This window comes from Dicentrarchus labrax, unplaced genomic scaffold (assembly GCF_905237075.1).
Source record: "Dicentrarchus labrax unplaced genomic scaffold, dlabrax2021, whole genome shotgun sequence".
Taxonomy (NCBI): Eukaryota; Metazoa; Chordata; class Actinopteri; family Moronidae; genus Dicentrarchus; species Dicentrarchus labrax.
The window spans coordinates 21294491-21315867 of record NW_026136701.1 but is presented as its reverse complement, the minus strand read 5'-3'; the positions used below and the strand labels follow the sequence as shown (position 1 = coordinate 21315867).

The 21377-nt window shown below is 37.9% G+C and overlaps 1 protein-coding gene across 1 annotated transcript in view; it reads left to right on the top strand.

Moving 5' to 3' along the window:
* ak5 (adenylate kinase 5) overlaps positions 1 to 21377 on the top strand; it is an 80914-nt gene that overhangs the window by 16514 nt on the left and 43023 nt on the right. Inside the window, exon 6 of the mRNA XM_051422303.1 lies at positions 11306 to 11497. Within this exon, the coding sequence (XP_051278263.1) occupies positions 11306 to 11497 (192 nt within the window). The remainder of the gene's footprint in view (positions 1 to 11305; positions 11498 to 21377) is intronic.

The following is a 21377-nucleotide window of genomic DNA, read 5'->3' as shown; positions in this document are numbered from 1 at the left end:
ATTACAGGGGGTCGTTCATAATTTACAAGGATACTGTTCAAGAAAAAACGTAACCATAAAAATGTATTATAAAAGGTTTGTTATTTAGAGTAAAATTCTGGAATTTGTCCATATAGTCCCTCCTGGAACGCACTGACTTGTGTTGTTTGATGACTTTTGTTTGGTTTTGATGAGTCTAAATGAGTTTAGAAATATAGGAATGTTTCTTCTGTTTCTTTCTGTTTGCATGTGCAGTTAATCACCAAAGATGTGGAACTTAGAAGTCTAACTCTTTTCCCTGACTTAAGCTTGTGAGGATACATTTAGTGGCACTGCCCACAAGCTCAATAAATTGAATGCTTAGTTTTGAATATTATACATGGTTCAGTTCACGTCAGTTTAAAAAGGGTTAAATTGAAGATCCACATAGCCACAGGACAACCTCATTTCACGTTTCTGGTTTGAGTTATTTTTATGCAAAGAAATGCAGTGACGGGTAATCTTGGAAAAAAATATTCTAGGGAATTGGTTGAACTTGCAAAACTCCTGGAGGGAATAATATTTATCCATGTGTGTCCGTCAGTGTGTAAAAGAACGTTTTCTGCACCTCTGGACATAACATAACCTGCTCTTCCATTTATAGCCACTCTGCCACGGTTGCTGCACAGAGCTTGTTCGACCCCTTCTGCAGTGAGCGTAGCCATCGACGGCCATGCGTTTTGTTAATGTGTCACTTAAGGAAGCACTGAAGTAGAACATGAATGTAAATATCAAACAGTATTACAGTCTACAAACTGCGGCTCCCCATTGGCTCTGAATGGTGATTAAATGCGTGTTTGCAAGCTCCTGCAGGGGAAACCAGATGGGGCTCTTCTGGAGGTAATGTTTAGTGAAAGATGGTGCTGTGCTTTATCTCGTCATCTTTCCCGTTAACACATGGACATGGCTTGTTAATGTAGGCAACCATGGGCAATCAGTTGGCTGTATAGAGTCTACCTGCTCCAGTCGGTTACGTTAACCAGTGGCGCAAAAAGCAATCTCTCTCTCTCTTATTGTGTTTCTTATTCCTTATTTCACACCAAATACTGAGTGTGGCAAAGGTATGCACACACAAACATATGTTTATACATTCGCACAGTTGGAAGCATTAACACAATTATATGCACACAGAGAGAATTCAATCTGTCTGCTGTTGCATGCATTTAGTTATGGCAAGCTACCAACTCAGTTTTTAGTGCCAGAGCGTTGCATTACATAGAAATTATTCCATTGTGTCCCATGCAGTGTGGTTTATTTTAATGTTTTAATGTAATAGTTGAGTGAAGTTGTATGGGTGCATACATGGACACATAATAAATGTATTATGCCTACAGTGTGATTCATCAAGAACATTTTTTAAATTTGCTTTCAGTTGTTGCAGTCAAGGCTTTAATTGTCTTGTTGGCTTTGCATTTTACATTTTATAAATATTACTGTGAATTAATAAATCAGGATGAGTCATATTTTGAGTCGTGGTTGAAACAATTCAGTCAGAATCATCCCCTGCAGATATGATGGAGATTTGCATTTACACCCTGCAATTAAATGCTGTTTTCTTTATGCAAATTTATTTACTGTAATAGTGTAAGTCAGAATTGAGAGCTTCATCAGTTACCCATAAGGAAAAATGCTCTTAAAGAGGCTTTTCCTCTCCGAATTGAAGAAAACTTCAGGGTAACCTATAATTTTGGGGGGTTAAAACTGTTACCATAAAAGCTTTTAGCAGTGGATATGTTAGGTGACTAATGTTAGCTTGCATAATTACTTCACCAGGCACCAGCTAATGTAATCCATGATACTAACTTATGTATTATGATTTTTTAACAACAATAATGTAATGGTACTAAGCCTTACATTTTATAAATATTACTTTAACATGTATATGTTAAAACCTTTAAGACACCTACTGTAAAGAATTCCTCTTTTCCTTTATTTATTATTTCTTTTAGATCATGCATTTTTTATTAGAGATAGCCTTCTACTGAATCCTCCAGGCATACCTGATCTATTGCACAGCAAACCATTACAGGCATTGCGTATGGATTCTTTGGCACATCACGCTAACCACGGTGGACGGCTAACCCTCCCTCATGTCTTTGTTATAGTCTCTTATCTCTCCAGTAATTGTACATTCTCTCCCTCTTTTGGGGAAGAGGCCAAGTCTCGGCATAATGAGAGCTCGTAATGTTTTTGCTGCTGTCTCCCGGTCCACCTCGCCTGACAGCAGATTCCACTTAGTACATGTTCCCTGTCTGAAAGCATGAGGAAACCAAACAATGAAACAAGATGAGAGATGCGGCTGGCCTTGTGTACCGAGAGAGGGGTTTCTAACCAGACAATACCCACACAATCACGCACTCCCCCCTTACTGATATAGCTCACAATTTAACTATTACTATGGTTATTATGAGCAATTCCATCTGTTTCAAACAGGGAGCAGATTAGATGTGATATTAAAGATACCTTCCCTTGGTGTCTCCCCACATCAGTTGAGGTTGTAAATGGAAGAAAATAAACAGTTAGTGACTAACTCACTAACAGGCATTTCCACATTCAAAGAGCCTGAAAGTATCATAATTAAAATGTTGTCCCATCTCTTATCTTGTAATTTTGTAAATTACATTTCTTAATAGATAACCAGAGGAACTTGATTTGGCTGAATAGATTTTTTATTGTCACAATGCTGTTTAAATTGTTGCATAAAAGGATTGCTATAAAGGTTGATGACAGTTTGCAAATGGGGCTTCGGGGTCGGATAAGGTCCAGAGGAAGTTCACTGTAGATGAAATGGCACAGATAACACATGTATGCAGTTGTGTTTATAACCGTATCCCGGCAACCGCTCAAAAACAGCTCATATAGTCATTGATGATTGGACGGGAGCTGATGACTGCTCAGCCAATAATGCACAGACGCAGCAGCCCTGAGATTTACAATAGAATTAAGTGACAACTGGACATTAAAGGGCCTTGTGTGCAGCTCAGGGGTTAAGAGAGAAAATAACATTGGTATGCTTTGACAAATGAGGTGCAGAGACCTTGTGTTATCCAGGATTAGACCACTTGTTTAGTTAGTGTTAGTCCAGAAATCCTTTCTGTAACCCTCACGTTTATTATTTCAGGCTGATTGTCTTCCTGAAGTATCTTAACATTGTGCTCTTACTGTCCAACCACCACAGTCCAGATGAAAGAAGGCTTAAGAGCCTGAGTATTTCTTGGACTGGCTCAGTTCCCCTAATTTCTAGTCTGTATGCTAATTTAAGCTCAAACGCTATAAAGTTCACTAATTAACGAATGAATTAATAATGAAAACATCTTGTTTGCTTTATCTGAAAATACTTGTCATTTTAGAGCTGCTGGTAAGAGTATTTACTTTGTATGTATTCTAACCTTTGGACAGATCCAGACTAGCTTTTGTCCCCTTGCTTCTAGTTGCTATGCTAATCTAAGCTTATCACCTCCTGGCTGTAGCTACACAGTGCAGACATGAGTGGTATTGAGCGTATTTCCCAAAAGGTTGAACTGTTCCTTTAAAACAAAGATTTTATTCATTTCAGTACTGCCTTTATGTTTGGTTAAAGAAGGACCTTGAGGGTTTTGTAGCTTTTTACAGCATTTGTTTATTTATTTTTCACGTAGAATGGAAAAAAAAAGACAAATTAATTTCAGACTTTTATAAAAAAAAAAAAACTTTAATAGTGCCTAGTTGCTAAGGAACATCTTTGTGTGTCCTTTTAGCATCCAGTTTAAATCTGACAGTAAAATCTGTCATCCAATCAACTGTCATAGAAGACAAAATTAAATCTCATGCAAATCCATGTTATCTACACCTGTTAATGTCAAATGAGCTGCCTTGGTGGTTGTCTTGGTAGGGACAGAAAATACGTTACCTATACGAAGTGTAAGGCTTTGGGAAGTGATGGTGTTTAGGCAGTTAGGAACAAGTACTCTGTGATTACTGTAATCACTGTGATTATATATACACACCTGTAAGCATCGGGTATAAATGTTGCATGATTCTGTATCTCAAAATGACGGTTAAACACAGTGAAGCTGATGAAAGTGCAAGAACAGTACATATTTAGATTTGAGAGTTATGGGAAATATTGTTTAATCTCCCAGAGGCTTTTATTTTTTTTTAAATCAATTAATCACTTGGTGCGTAAAATGTCAGAAAACTGTTCCAAAAATAACATTTCCAGTGCCCAAGGTAATGATTTAAAGCTGTTTTGTCTGAACAAACATTTAAAACACAGAGATATTCTGTCATAGACATACTCAAGTATCAGTAACAAGCATTTTTTGGTGTTTTTGCTTTGAAAAATGACATAAAATATTATGAAACTATACAATCCAGTGTAATTTCTACTGGACAGGTACTAAACTGCCACACCTGAATATGACCTACTAAAACAGCTGGATAGTCTTTTTTCAAGCTAACCTGTCATGCTGCTATTAAACGTCCCACTGGGGCTGCTGAAGACACAACTCAAACCTCTGCTCTTAATCATTAGCAGCAGCACAACACTTACAACTGGGACTGTCTTGGCAGCTGGATCCAGGCCGAGAGAGGAGCTTAACAAAAAGAAGGAAGGCTGAGACAGTGAAAGAAACGCCGCTGTGATTAAAGATGAAGGCCCGAGACAGACGGAAAGGGATAGAAAGTAGCACACTCAGCTACAAAGTCACAGCAAGTCTGGAAACTTTATCTGAAGGTGGTGAAGTTACAGGAGTTTGGATTCCTGGGAAGGGAATAAGTGCTGGTACAGTGTGTGGACTGGGCACACTTCTATCCGCGTTTTGATCTTATTATGATGTTTACATGGAAACAAAGCATAGTTTTGTCAATGTTGTGATTTATACATTATTAAAAATAGATTTAAGTTACCACGTAATACTAAACAATGAAATTGTTACACGTGCCCCTAGAGTAATGTAACTCATACAATGTCACAGATTTATACTCACTCATGGTAAAACAGCAGTTTTCTCTGCCCCACAGCATAATTATAGTTTCATTAATTGCAGCCATTTTACAACACAGTAATAGTAAAGACCTAATTTATTGATATATTTCAATATCAATGTAGCTTTTACTCTATGAAATATGTGCCCTGAGAGACAGTGTAATGTAATCTCACTATTAGTCGATACTTGTATAACTCCAGTGTCCTTCTTACTGTACTAGTTTAATTAATTGTTACAATAACTTTGGTGTAACTATTGTTTAAAGTATCTCATAATTTTGCAATTAATGTATAAAGTAACTGCAAATTCCTTAACTGGTGATCTATTAAGTGCAAACCGATCACAAAAAGTCATCATGACAGGAACAGAAATTCATGTATTAGTTAACCTAAGTTACTTAACTATATGATTTGTATGTTTATTGTATATTTAAGTGTCTACGCAGTTTCACAATTGATTCCGGTAAAGACATCAAAGGCCAACTGCTGTCTTCCACCTTCACTGAAAGTGTGGTTAGACTGCTGCGTATAGTAGCTGTGCAAGTATACTCGCATAATGAGGGCAGAATTTCTGATGTGTCAGCAGGCTGCTCTTTGTGGGAAGTTTTGTATTTGATTACACTGCAGGCTGTAAAACATACATACATACATATATACACCTTGTATACAATGGAATCCGTGCTGTAGTCAAGACTACGTTTGTCAAGTCCAAGACCAGGACTTCTCTGCAGTCCATAGAGGTTTGAGTCTAAGTCAAGCAAAGTGGTCAAGCTTAAATTAACAAGCACAAACAATTCCCTCTGTGCATCTTCAGTCCACAAAATATTTGCAGAGACTGTCAAAGGACTCAGTTTGATTGACTGATTCACTGACTTTCTGAATGACTTTCATACAGACTCAACACTGTTTTTAGCCTCATGAAGTTTATATTCAGGAACCTTCAGTGCTTTATTTTGGATGCCGATTCCCCATCGCAGCGAGAGCTCTGGGAGCGACCGAGGGATCCTCTGGGGACCCGCAGCATCAATTTTCATTAGTTTCCCCTTCACCCCATGCTGCTACTTTGCCCTTTACAACATCACAGCGGCCATTTATGAGCAGCTCCTGTGGGCGGCCACAACCATCCTGCTCCTCTTTAAAGCTGCCCGGAGAGACCGTCTGTCCCTTCATCCTCCCCTGCAGCATTTCTACCTCCTATCTTATCGACTGTAGAGGTGTCAGTCTATCTATTCATCCCTGCCAATCTTCCTGTGTGGGTGTCTAAATCCAGAGCACACACATCTGTCAATTTCAGTAATTGGTCAATCAAACAAAGGAATCGAGGAAAAATGCCAAACATGCACTGGTTAGTGTCACTCAAATGAGTGAGGATTTGCTGTTGTTCTCTGTGAATTAAATACATTTGGCTTTTGGAGTCTTTGTTAGTCAAACAAAACAAGTAATTTCCATTTTTCCTTTTGTGACATTTTAAAGACTAAATGGTTAACTGATCAATCAAAACAAAAATCAAGACAGTAATTTATAATGGAAAGAGTTGTGAGACAATGCCAGAGGTTGTGACAGGTCATCAATCAGTTTGTTGCTTGTAGCTGTCATCTTGTATTAAATCCATCAAGTTTATAACAAAAAACGGCCAAACAGCAAAACAGAGTAGCAGCCACTGTAATGCAGTATGTTCTCTCTGCACATTCCTCTCTAACATCAGACATTTAACAGTATGCTTTAAGAAAAATTAATTACTGTATATTGCAAGTGCACATGGCTTCATCCACCTCCTCCTGGTAGACTTCTGGAGGCTTAAGGGGAAGTTGCAGAGACAGTAATGTTATGTAATTCCTCTTTCAGCAAGCTTACAAAGCTCTCATGTTTTACCAAAAGAGGAAAAAAAAAGAGGTTTTCACTTCTTTTTCTGTGAAGATTTCCTTGTAAAGTAACACTGAACTGTGGCTAAAAATTAACAGCCAAATATTTAATTAGTCAGTCACGAGAAAGTAAATCTGCTGCTTTTTTGATAATTAATTAATTAATTGTGTAACATTTAAAATGATCTATTGACAGAAATGCAATATAATATTAAAGTATTAAACACAGGTGATTATACACTAATAATCACCTGAAAATGAGAATCCTTGTGTTTTTGTTAGAATGAGCTGTTTATATTTACAAAGGAAGCATGTCCTTTTCTTGTGAAGGCCGTCATGTTTAACCACCATGTTTCTACAGTAGCCCTGAATGGACACTTCACAGCCTGTCCTCATTCCCAGGATGTCATATACGGACATGTGCAGTGTTCAGTTAGTTGTAAACTGCAACTTCCCCTCTAGATGCCACTAAATCCTACAAACTGATCCTTTAAGTCATTTTTCTTACGATAATACCTATAGTTCATGTTTCTTAATACCAAGAATGTGCTGCTTTTCTTTGTCTAATGTTATAGTGTAGGTTTTTGTCTCTTGGTTGGACAATAAAAGCAATTTCAAGATGGGCTTCAGGAAATTGTGATGGGCAGTTTTTACAATTTTATAAACCAAATTAACTGAGGAAATAATCTGCTGATGAATTGATAATTAACTGTTACAGCCCTACACTGAACCCAGCTGCCTGTCCACTGGGCCCAAGAACGTTTGGAGAAATCTATGTAGATGATGTGTTTGCTTTAGTTCCGTTTGTTTGGACAAGTAAGATTAATGCCATTCAAACCTCCCTGAGACGTCTGAAAATGAAGACTCTGTTGTTCTCCATGAGAACTGCTGGACAGCCGATAGAGAGGAAACGACCCCAGAGTGCTCCAGTTTATGGAGACAGATGGAGACGTCTGATAGTCAGCAGCTCCGCATGCATAGAACTAAATTAACTAAAGGAAACAGTAATCTGGACTGATGCCCATAATCAGCTGTTTCTCCATGTACGGTAGCCTTAACCAGCATGAATAAAGAACAATTTCAGGAAAGAATGAGTAACTAAAGTTTAAACAGCTGTTTTTAAAACAATTTTCTATCCCTTATCTTCAACAAGGCCCAATTTACCAAACCAAATACCAAACTTGATGGTTCCGACCAGACAAATACACTGTATGAGTGAATGTGTCAGATCCTCAAATGCTGAAGGCTGTATTCGGTAAGTGACAGTATATTTTGCTTCATAAAGGATGTCGACCTTCCTCCGCAGCATAACAGGAAGCCACATTTCATAATTCCACTGCTTGAATCTCGGCTGTCGGTTCAACTCTCGTGTTTTTTCTTCTTTGATTGAGCGCATTAAGCAGAACATCTCTAAAAGGGTATTAGCTGTCGTGTTTGGCACAGCGGTTAGGTCAACATCTGCCTGCTTATGCACCTTTTTTATGACTCTGTGTGTGTGTGTGTGTGTGTGTGTGTGTGTGTGTGTGTGTGTGTGTGTGTGTGTGTGTGTGTGTGTGTGTTAGAGAGGAAGCCTACCTCTGCCTTTAAGCGAGAGAGATACTATCGTTGACAGAACCTCCGGCTGTTTTTGAAAATAGATGCTCTCATGTGATAATACATTTCTGGGAGACATTTTAATGATGATAAATCTAACCATGCTTTCTCATTACAAAACCACTGCCATATATGATTGCTGCTCCACATGAGCGATACAACCTCACAGGCCACAAATGTGGTCACCATGGAAACGGAAACTTTGATTCGCAAAACTCAAAACTGAGTCTTGTTGCCGGAATGGTGTGCGCCTCAATAAACAACACCATTGGAGCTATTTTTGGCTCTGGCAGCGCGCCAGATCAAATGCAGACTCTGGAGTGTTCATCATGTGCATCTCATCTAACAAAGTAGGAAAACATACGGCAGAGTATGAATAGTAATAAATTGCTTTTTATAGAGGAAAGTTCCTGGTGGTGGTGAGCTGGGTGAACACAGCTGTGAGGCTCAAGATGAGTATTTAACACTCTGGCCGCTTCATGAAACAACTGGAAGTGGCTCACCTGAAGAGGTCAGAACCATAGAAACTAGGATATGTCCATTTGATGCTGCTTTGTGTTAGTTAACAGCATCCTTCACTGATCTTTAATTACCCAGCACACACGTCAGCCTGTTCAGTTTGCATACTCGTTGGTTACTAAGGAATGTTTTTGTGTATTGGACTTTGAAAAACAGAAGCACTCAAGCTCATTGGAGTGTCACAAATTAAATCTCTATCACTCAGGCCTTAGTCAGTTCTTTGTCTGACCTCTTCCTTTAAATTAGAACTACTGTTTATTTGCTTGCTATTCTAACTTGGCAACAGTCACTGCTGGCCTGGTGTAGTCATTACATCATCTCCTGATTGCAGTCATTTGAGCTGAACAAGATCACTTTTCTCAGAACTTGATTAAGTAGTTAATGGGCTCACAGTAATTAAAATTCCTTTTAGTTTATGCTTCCCAAGTAAAAATTTATACGGTCTAGTGGTCGACTATTCTAGGTTTTTCAATGGCTGATGCCGATATTAGAGAGCAGGGCTGTCGATAGCTGATATATAATGTTGATATAAAAAAAAGTCATGTATATATATATATAATATATGCTATTCTAATTTATAAGAAATTCAGACATATGTTTACAGCAGGATGCATGAGTAATAGTACAGGGCTTGAAACTTTTCACCAAATTCCCAAAACTCAGAGTTAACATTGTTCCACGGCAGCTACACTGACAAGGCTTCCTGCAGATGTGTCTGCATTTTTTGTTCATCCGCCTGGTGACACAAAGGTTAATTGGTCTATCACTAATACAGTCCCACACATGTGCATAAGTTAGAGGTTTCAGAGCCTCTTGTCATACCGAGGACAAAATAAGAATAAACTATATGTAAAACCTTTGTTATGTCAGATTTTTTCAACGTCTAAAAAAGCTTTTCTAACGAGGTTCAGCACAAAAAACAAATGCTTAATTGCATATTATCTTTTGCTGAACTTATCAATATTGGTATATCAACAATGGTTAAATGACTATGTGTATTGTGAGGGGAGTTGCTCGTAGTGATCAACCCACAGATTATTATCACCTGATTGTGCATTTCCCCTGAGCTCGATGGAGTGGTGCAGTATGTAACATTTAGGAGGATGTATTGGCAGAAATAGAGTATAATATTCATAACTATATCTTCATTAGTGTATAATCACCTGAATATAGGAATCCTTATGCTTTCATTACCTTAGAATGATTTGTTTGTATCTACAGACGCCACAGAATCGCCATGTTTCTACAGTAGCCAAACACTGGCTCTGTATAGGGATGTTTGCGTTTTTCGTGCAGATTACGGCCACCATAGCTTCTCCTTTGTGCTTGGAAGGGGAGGGTAAGGCGAGTGAGCTGCAATGTGCCAATACACTGATAGATGCCTCTAAAAACACACTGTACACTACCTGCTCAGCACCAAACAGCAGACCGACACATTCAGCAACTAGCTGGTGAACATAGAGGCACATTTAGCTGCTAATGAGCCAGATATTTCCCTCAGGAGGTGGTAGAGACCAAAACAGACAATGAATATGAGAGAGGTGGCCCAAAACATATTCAGCTTTAATGCATACATTAACAGGAGGTAGAACACAACACGAAGCTAAAGCTTTATGGTTGTGTCGGCCATGGCAATAAAGATGCCATTTTTCACACAAACGGATGACATGAGGGAATGTTGCGTCTTGAGCTGTCAAATTGTGCTTCATAACTGGCTCCTCTTCACGTCTGATCTCTAAATAGAAGACTAACGTCACAGTTACGGAAGAGATTACATGTGTGATCGCACCCAAAATGTCATTTTCTGTTACTCACATTTTAAATAGTTTCCTGTGATCATCTATAATCACAGCAAGTAGGTTAAAACAAAGAAAATCTGTCCATGTGTGGCAGGTAATGTTTTTATTTCCTCTTGCGAAAGTACAGTATCATCCTTTCTGACTCATAATTGCACCTGTATTAATATAGCATCACCAGTAGAGCAGCTGCAGGCTATTTTCATGGCTACGATTTTAAATCTTCACAGTACTGATTCAATCCAGTGAAATTCAGACTTCAAAATTCAAAAACTGCTCTAAAAAATATATATAATATAAAATACATCCAATCTCTTCAGACCTTACTCAAAGTAAAGTCTTTATTCTTGTGTCAATTGCAGTTTTGACATTTTGACCCAAGGTTATTAAATTTAAAAATGAGACTGACCCTGAGTTGGTCCTCTGGTTCCTCAGTTTGCAGCTCTGAGACCTTCTCGGGGTCACATCGTGAGCATCACATATGAATGAAAGGTAATCAGAGTGGTATAGCTTTGGCTGTAATGTTTCACACGTCTTCTCTCTCCTCGCAGATCTGCACTCCTGACCTGGTGGTGTTCCTGGCCTGCACCAACCACCGTTTGAAGGAAAGGCTGCAGAAACGAGCCGAGCAGCAGGGACGACCGGACGACAACCCCAAGGCCATCGACCGCCGCCTGACCAACTTCAAACAAAACACCATTCCTCTGGTCAAATATTTCCAGGAGAGGGGCCTTATTGTTACGGTAAGGGGTGTGGAATCGTGTGTGTGTGTGTGTGCAGTATTAGCGCTATTATTATATTCATATTGAATATTCTGCAGTGCATGATTTAAATTCAATGGAAAGTGCCAACACAGGAAGTAGCGTGTTTGTTATGTAACGAGACAGGAAGTAAGGGTGTGTGTGTTTACGTCAGTGGATGAGTGAATCAGTCTTACGGTAAACACTAACAAACTAGAACAAGTAACACAAACGTTAGCAAGTTAGTAAGTATGTCAACAATATTGCAGAGCAAACAAATTATTTGCGAACAAAGGCAGTGTAATTTGAGCTGTGAGTGAGTAACATCAGTCATCAGTAGGTTTAACATGCTTTAAATGAGTAGGTCATGTGTAAACAATACTGTGCAAGGTCTATAAAGGACTAGGTCTACACATTAGAGGTCCAGTGTTTAAGATTTAGGAGGCTTTATTTGCAGAATATGGCAGAAATGGAATATAATATTCATAGGTATGTTTTCATTAGTGTATAATGACCTGAACATATTGGTTGTGTTGTTGTTTTGTCTTCCACAAAGTCTACCATGTTGAATTGTCATGTTTCTACAGTAGCTTTATAAGATATAAGTTTTAAGTTAAAAAATGTGAATTATAGACTGATATTGATACTGCAGGCAGAGTGGGGATGAATGGTACTTTTGAGATATAAACTGGTAATTGTAGTTACATGAACATGCATCAGTGTCGCTGTTGTTTTTAAACATAAGCTTCACCTTTTCAGAACCTTATTTAGTAACCTTAACCATAAATTAATGGTTTTTATGCCATTACTGCATTCTTTCCCTACCCTTAACCATACTTAAATAATTTACCATTCTCAGATATTAAGTAATTCAGTTTGGCAATAGTGCATCCTGGTAGCCTGGGGCATTTGTTGGATCATACCCCTCTCTCACCCGTTGTTTCATATCTGTCTCAACAGTATCAACTGACCAGTAAAAGTGAAATTCAATCTGAAAATCTGTCAAAAATACTGGCAGTCAGTGATGATAATCTGCAGTTTTGTCGAATCGTTCAGTATTAACAGTCTGTTTGGTTTGCTTGTATGCATAGTAATCACAATAAAATAACCAAAGTGTTATTCCTAATTCCAGAAGGAGTACACAGACAAAGTCAAGCTTCTTCTGGTTGTTTGGGAGGTGAAACGCAGACTGTTGCTGCTGGAATAGAGACACAAGTGTTAATTGGAGACCACTGGGATCTACATTAGATTGTGTGGTTTGGTGCAGAGGGGCATTGAGTTACCATTGGCATGTGTGAGGCAGGTGCTAATAGAGCTATTGGCTCCTGCAGCCAACAGGAAACGGCTGCCCACTCTTCCAGTGGGAGTCTTATTGATCTGTCTGAGTCTCAGCGCAGCATCGTCTTCCTAACAGCAGAAGTAATACTGAATAACTCCTCCACCGTGTCACTGTGGAAAGAGATTCTGTTTGCATACTTTTAGATTGTTGTCTGGGGGGCATCTTAAAATCAAATGCTCGGAAAAATCTCCAGTGGCTTTCATGTTAATGCTAGAAAGAAGTAAATGCAATCTGACGCCCTCCAGAAGTCAGAGCCTGTAGTTTATGTGTCAGTGCTCTCTCCCTGTCTTTAGCCTTCTGTGGCTGATGCTGTAAGAGTAAAAGTGAAAACGGCTTAACGACAATGACTCTTAACCACCCTTGGACTCCAGACGAATTGGAATTAAATCTGTGCCTGTATTTTTATTACAAAAGAAAGCATAATTTCTCCTGTGTGATATCTTTGGTAACACTTTATAATGAGTACACACTATTAAGCATTAGTTAAGCATGAATAAATACTGAATTCATCATTTATAACGCATGAATACACATTAGTATGTAGTTTATAAACACAGTTAAAAATGTTTTATTTATCATTGATAAGCAGATTAGTTATGGATTAGTAAATACTGAATTGATCATTTATAAAGCATGACTCTGCTGTAAATAGTCATTACTATGTGGTTTATAATCACAGTTATAAATGTTTTACTCTTCATTGTACTGTACATTTCTGCATGCACTTGCACATCCACTATTCAGACATGTATTAATGATTAGTGACTGTGTAAGCAGATGTTCTATAAAACTCACAACAAATTCATTTTCTAATGATGGCCTATAAACAGTTATTAATGCAGGAATTCACAGTTACAAAGCACTTACTACTCATTAATTAAGTATTTTGCACAAGCTTATCTAAAGTGAGCACTATCTATGGCTTATTAAGGATTTACAAATGAGATATAAAGGCTGACAATGCCTCGAGACTCACAAATTGTTCAGTTATCTTAACAGACGAAGGAGAGACACAACACAAAGGGATATAGAACATATTGTATTGATATTTACTGCAACTTCCCAACATATTGTATGAAGACGAACAAGGGTGGTTTATGAAGACATGCTATTGTTGTGATCTTATCTGTTTGGGACGTGTACGTTGAGCTCCCACTCTCAGCACGTCATCAACGTGATGACGTGCTGAGAGCGGGATGTTACGTCATATTTACGTTAACTCTCAGAAGTTTCTGACAGTGCAGCCAAGACGAGCATGGAGAAGCACATTGGAGTCGGCGGCCGTCAGCGGCTCTAGAGGAGAGTATGTGTCTTTGTTTGGTAGCACACATTATGGTTGAAAGATAACGTTAGCTTGTCACTAACGTTACCGACCCGCCCGCTGCTAGGCACTCACCTCGCCCGGCTAGACGAGACTAGGCTAGGTCGGCTTAGCCACCGCGGGCGGGTCGGTAACGTTAGTAACGTTAGTAACGTCAGTCGTTAGTGACAAGTGACAAGCTAACGTTATCTTTGAACCATAATGTGTGCTACCAAACAAAGACACATACTCTCCTCTAGAGCCGCTGACGGCCGCCGACTCCAATGTGCTTCTCCATGCTCGTCTTGGCTGCACTGTCAGAAACTTCTGAGAGTTAACGTAAATATGACGTAACATCCCGCTCTCAGCACGTCATCACGTTGATGACGTGTTGAGAGCGGGAGCTCAACGTACACGTCCCAAACAGATAAGATCACAACAATAGCATGTCTTCATAAACCACCCTTGTTCGTCTCCATACAATATGTTGGGAAGTTGCAGTAAATATCAATACAATATGTTCTATATCCCTTTGTGTTGTGTCTCTCCTTCGTCTGTTAAGATAACTGAACAATTTGTGAGTCTCGAGGCATTGTCAGCCTTTATATCTCATTTGTAAATCCTTAATAAGCCATAGATAGTGCTCACTTTAGATAAGCTTGTGCAAAATACTTAATTAATGAGTAGTAAGTGCTTTGTAACTGTGAATTCCTGCATTAATCACTGTTTATAGGCCATCATTAGAAAATGAATTTGTTGTGAGTTTTATAGAACATCTGCTTACACAGTCACTAATCATTAATACATGTCTGAATAGTGGATGTGCAAGTGCATGCAGAAATGTACAGTACAATGAAGAGTAAAACATTTATAACTGTGATTATAAACCACATAGTAATGACTATTTACAGCAGAATCATGCTTTATAAATGATGAATTCAGTATTTACTAATCCATAACTAATGTGCTTATCAATGATGAATAAAACATTTTTAACTGTGTTTATAAACTACATACTAATGTGTATTCATGTGTTATAAATGATGAATTCAGTATTTATTCATGCTTAACTAATGCTTAATAGTGTGTACTCATTATAAAGTGTTACCATATCTTTTCCAATTTATTTTGGAATATTGTCTTTTCATATTCTACTTATTGCATTCTCGTCTGGCTCCCTAGCGTCCATACTTTGTTATTTCTTTCACAGTTCATGAATCTTGCTTCTGTTATATGTTATATATTTGCTATGTTTTTTCTGTTGTACATTCATTCGTCCATTCATCTATTTTTAAGATTTCCAGCATGCACAATATACAGAGTATAATTTGTACTCTTCTTTACTGGTACTTCTGATTATACAGTTTCTGAGTTAAATCATAATGTTGCCATTTTAAGCAAAGTTCTTGTGTGTTCAGACAACATTAGTAAATATTTTATTATAGATTATTAGACTTTGATATTCTCAATTAAGGAATTCATTGTTTAGTCCATAAAATGCCAGAAAAAAGCCTGAGATGCTGTCTCCAAATGTCTTGCCTTGTATGAGGAACAGTCCAAAATCCCAAGAAATTCAGTTTACTATAAACTAAATATGAACTAAGAAAAGCAGAAAATAATTCCCATTTTAGAGTCTGAAACCAGGGAAAAATTATATGTTGATATTATTATGTAATTAGAAAAAATATTGATGAATAGAAACACCTCCAAACAAAACAAAACTGGTGAGAAAAGTGAAGAGCGTCCACCATCAACAGTGTTAAACATTATTTATCAGTTTCTTGGCTGTTAACAGAAATGTATTTATTTCCCTGAGAGGAAGTTATCAAGGTTAAATTTAGTAATTTTCACAGTTAATTTGTTTGTTAGTGAAAGCCATGTCCCCACAGACATTTCACAGTACAATCATTGTAACATAGATATCTATATTCATGCTCTAGTCAATGGATTTCCTGTAAGATCTCTGGTTGGTATATGATAATAGTTGAGCATATTCCTCTGGAGCCGACTTGTCTAACTCACTCCAAGACTGCTAATTTTAACAAAATGTGGAAACCTGGAGTTTTTATATGAAGTTTAAGAGATGCTAAGGCCCAACTATGGTGGTTGCTGTGATAACTGAACCAAAATGTTGATGTAGATGAGGCTGTAGAAAATATATTTATTTATTTATTTGTATTTCTTTTGTTCCATGGAAAATTTAAAAAATCAAGCACAAACAGACAAAAAAGAAAAGCTTGAGATGAAAAATAAACTTAACTGAAAGTGCTTTTCCAAACAAAGATTACAAAGCGCCTCACAACACAAAAACAAAGAGATAGGAAAACAATAAAAGGAAGAAAATATGACAAGCAGCTAAAATAGAGGACAGCTAAAAGCACAAACAGGAAAAGGGGGATAAAATACTGTAGCTTTGTAGATGAAAAAGCCATGAAGTACTTTATAAATTTAAAAATGGATTCTAACGTGAACAGGCAGCCCTCACAGGGAGGTTAAAGCAGGTGTAATGTGAGCCCATCTTGACTCTGGTTGGAAGGGCAGCGGCTGAATTTCTCAAGCAATTTAATGCCACTGTGGTTAAACTGTTCCAAAAAACATCTTCTAACTACTTGACAGGTTACTGTGAAGTGTAGTGTGCAGTTATTCAGAAGAGTCCATTTGAACTGATGTAAAACTGGAGCTGAGATAATGTTTCCGCTGCCTGCTACCGTTTGTAAATCTCTGCACATCCTCCCTGCATTCCCAGCAGAGCAGACTTAATTAAGACACACTGAGAGAACAGTCCTTAAGGTCTTTGTCTCTTAAGTGCAGGCATTTGATGAGTGCAGTGTTTTCTTTTTGCTATGAAATTAGATGTGATCATTATGTAACCTGCTATGTCACCACATCACTTTTTTATCTTATTGAAAAGTTTCACATCAATTGATTTTAATTCAACCTGAGAGATTTCTGTATGTTTTTGAGGTCTTCTGTCCTTCTGGTTTGTAGTGGGCGGGGCTCAGTTGATAAAAAAGGTGATGTCACCTGTCTGTAGATATGCTATGTGCTAGACTCGTCAAGCAAATGTTAAAGATGGTTGGAAGATAAAAGCAACATATACATAAATATATCACATATATCATATATCACATACATACATACATTCTGATGACAGTTGTAGGGTTGTTGCTAGGCAACTGTCAGTCAATTGTGATCAAACCAGTCCCGATAAGGCAGATTTGCGGCTTTTTTTTTTTTTTTAAATAATACCTAAAGTTTTAACCTTAAACTTTGATTATTGCTCATTTCATATTCATAAAGAATAAATAAAGTTTTCAGGGGTTAACTACAATAGCCACTGTTTTGTATCTCAGTTATTGGGGCACTTTGGCCAAAACTCATCACTTTCAGTTCTTTAGTAAGAGCAATTTAGGAATAATTTAGCTAATTAGTCAGCTAATACCTATGATATAAATACAATTGTATATATTTTTTATTCTTTACACTGTTTTTTGCACTGGTATTGGAGTTGGCTTTTTAATCTCATCGTAAATGCATACAGTGACAATAAAGGCATTCTATTCTATTCTATTCTACAATATGTTGTAAAAGTAAAGTTAGTTGTACATTTATACATATTGGTGTTTGTTCTCTACTGTAGTTTATTGCAGACACATTCAGATATCACAAATGATCAACAGAGCTGTAAATCACAGTCATCAGTGGACTTAATCTGCCATTAACAGCAGATGTAAACTAAACCAACCCTGATCTCATACAGATATATTGTCCCCACACAATTTGACATGGTGTCTTCTTTGTAAAAACACCTCAGGTAAGACCAATTCCCTCTCCTTCCACAGCTGTAAAAGAAAGAAGTCCTCACTCGAGTGATTTGAAGATTTTGAGAGCTTATCGATGGATTGTCCCCTCGTGTGAATTGCTGTTGCTGCTTTCTTTGTGGTGGTGCTGCTGCATCAACAGGCAGCCACGGCGCGTCTCAGACACACAGCGTTACCCCTCCCCGTCTTGCTTGTCAAATCCCTGCAATCACACGGGCACTGAGACATGAAAAAAACAAAGCTCCGAAATTCTCTCTTCAAAACAACTTCATGACAAATGATGTCCAAGCTGAACATTAAAAAGAAAGTATCTATATTTACAGTAGACGTGTGGAGGATTCTCCATCACAAATTGCATGTTGAGAAGGTTTTTTTTCTTTCATCTGACACTTGTAGAAGAAGTGCGTATTGTCCTTTTAGCTGCTGAACAAGACAGTGTTTTATTGCACATTTATTCCCACAGAACTTGAGTGCATTGTGTTTCAGACCCTTGAAATGTCTCTTTATCATTTTGAACATCCCTCTTCACTCTAACATATGTACGTTAAAAGACAACTGAAAAACAGGCAGCAGAGTACAGATGTTTTGATCAGATGAAGCCACAACAGAGGAGTAAATATGATCTTCATCCACGTGAAACTGGGATGGTTGGTGGGCAGTCTACCTCCAGCTCACATTCCTTAAATGACTGACAATCTTGTGATTTCTTTAGACATAAATTGATAAATTGAGGTGCTGTCAGGGTAAATCCTGAACAGAGGACCGATTAACACTGTGGTTCATTAAAGGATAAAACCATACAGCTGTGTAATGGATTAGTAGTCATAAATCCTCCCCTGAGGTCTTTTGTGTCAATGCTTGGTTAATTTTCTGTCCATTTAGAGTTAATACCTGATTTTTCCATCTGTGCTTTGTCATGGGAGGAGTAGCCTTTTTTCTGCATCATTATGAATGAATGAATGAGCAGCATTAATACCATATTCGGTCATTACAAACAAAAGACATCTTACTCTGACTTTAGTTGTATACTACTTGGAAAAACAGTAGCTTCTTAGCGTTCGTTGTTGGCCATTTTGTGTGGATCTATTCAGGAAATGTCAGGAAGTGTTGGTTGAAAGGTACAGCGTTAAGGGTTTTAACACTTTTATGATAGCAGTGAATCAAAATAGAATGTGTCATGTGAAAATGGTTGTTCGCAGTGATGAACCAGCAGAGAGTTATCACCCGAATCCGCTGCAGCTGCCCTCGGCTTTACGGAGTTTCAGAAGGGGGTTTATCTGTCTGGCTCACTCTCATGGCTCCATTTTCAGCCACAGCAGGCAGTGAGAAGTGAAAAGCCCACTGCTCAGCACCAAACAGCAGACAGGCACAGTTAGCAGCTAGCGGGTGGCTCTGTCTGCTCTCACAGGGATACCTGACTGAAGTCTTTGCACACATGTAAAACAAAAATGAGAAAACCGGTAAGATGGCCGTACACATGGCAAAGAAATTGGTGTGCTCCAGGAGGAATCTAGCTGAGAAAATCAGGTTTCTTTAAACCCCAGTTACAGAATATGTATTTCTTCTATATTCTTCTATTACTTACAGGTAAGGCTACAAATAATGACTGTGTTCATTACTGATTAATCATATTATTATTGTTTTCTTATAATTGAGTTAGTTTAGTCTATGAAACATAAAAACATAGTGACAAATGCCCATTACACCTTAAGCAGGGTGACTAAAAGAATGACTGAAACCATTCACCAATTATCAAAATATCTGCATTTTATTTTTTGTTAATAGTTAATTGACTAATCAGTTAATCAGCTAATCATTTCAGCTCACTATGAAAGATATATAAATGGGAAAAGATAAAAAAGATACATTCAAACAAGGACAAATAGCAGCGTCCCGTTTGTAAAAGGCAACACATTTATGGGGAAAGCAACTACATACAGCAGAGACTCTTTGTCTCAGGTGTCACAATGAACAGTGGCAGTAATATGTGTGTGTCATTGTAAAATAGTGCAGTATATAAAATTTGTTTCACTTCCTTTTACCTATATTGTTCAGTTGTCTAAACAGCAACTAACTGTCCTCTAAAAAACTAGAACCAAAACACTGTAACATTTGTAAACTGTATCTACTTTCTTCATCTGAAGACAAAACAGATTTTAAAGATCAGATTAACTTCTGATTGGATAAGTTCCTCCTGCTCTTCAGTAATTATCCCAGGAGAAGGGCTCAATAGTTTCTTGACTAATGAATGCAATAACCGCTGAGACTTAATTGCTTTCTCTCAGCAAAAGGCTTTTGTGTGAAAGTAACCCTTTCATTTTAAATGTCAGGTCCAGGAAGACATAACTCTATAAAAGAACAATCCCAGTGATTCATTACTCCACATTGTCGACTCCGAATTGGAAAGTCTGAATTGTCACTACACATGTCTCCGAGTCTATTAATTCTCAATATTTCATTAAATTAACTCGTCCTATTTCTGTCATTGTTAGAAAGTTTTGGCACCTCTGATGTGCAATTTCTCGGCGTCTTTGATTTTGACCTTTTTCAGTTTTCTGACAAAGTTATAGGATTCAACTGAAAAATCAGATTCTAAAGCAATTTCATGTGAGATGACTCAACTTATCAAACACACACACACACACACACACACACACACACACACACACACACATACACACACACCTCCACAATGAAGCCTAACTGGAAATTGCAGCGTGTGTGTGTGTGTGTGTGTGTGTGGGGGGGTAATAGTTTGTTGTGGCCTCAATTGAAGTCGTCCTGTCATTCTAGGAAAAAGGACCCATCTAATTAAATATTCCCCGAGTGAGTTCAGCTGCAGCTTCCTTCCCACATGCTGCTAGATGCCACGCAGATATGAACAAATAAAAGATACCTCGCTCCATCTTCCATGGTGTCTTATCTCTCCAGGGGTGGTTAGAAGCTATGTAGTTCATTATCCCTGAAAAATACATGAGATACAGGCATCAGTAAAGGTATGAACAACGCTTTGAAACTGAGACTGAATGACCTGAAATTGGTATTTAGTCTGTAATAACTATATCTATTTATATGTTTTTATATGTCCCCTCAGAGTGACAACATTGAACATTGAGTGATTAAAACAACTGCGGGGAAGTTTTATTTTTTACATCAAACTGTAAAAAAATTCACGTGACTTCAATCAATGCTCAGACAGATTACCCTGAATGCATCTTCATGAAAAGAAGTCTAAAAGGAGCTGCTGCTTTAAACTGTCTCAAGGCTTAAGACTCTGATTCATCTGCTTCATTTAGTCTACGTCTCCTTCTTTCAGATGTTTGAGATAATGCATGAGTGCTTTTACCTCGCTTCACCTTATCAGTTCATAAAAAGATGCTTGTTTTTTTTTTATACGTGATGGCAAAACAATTCTTTGGATGA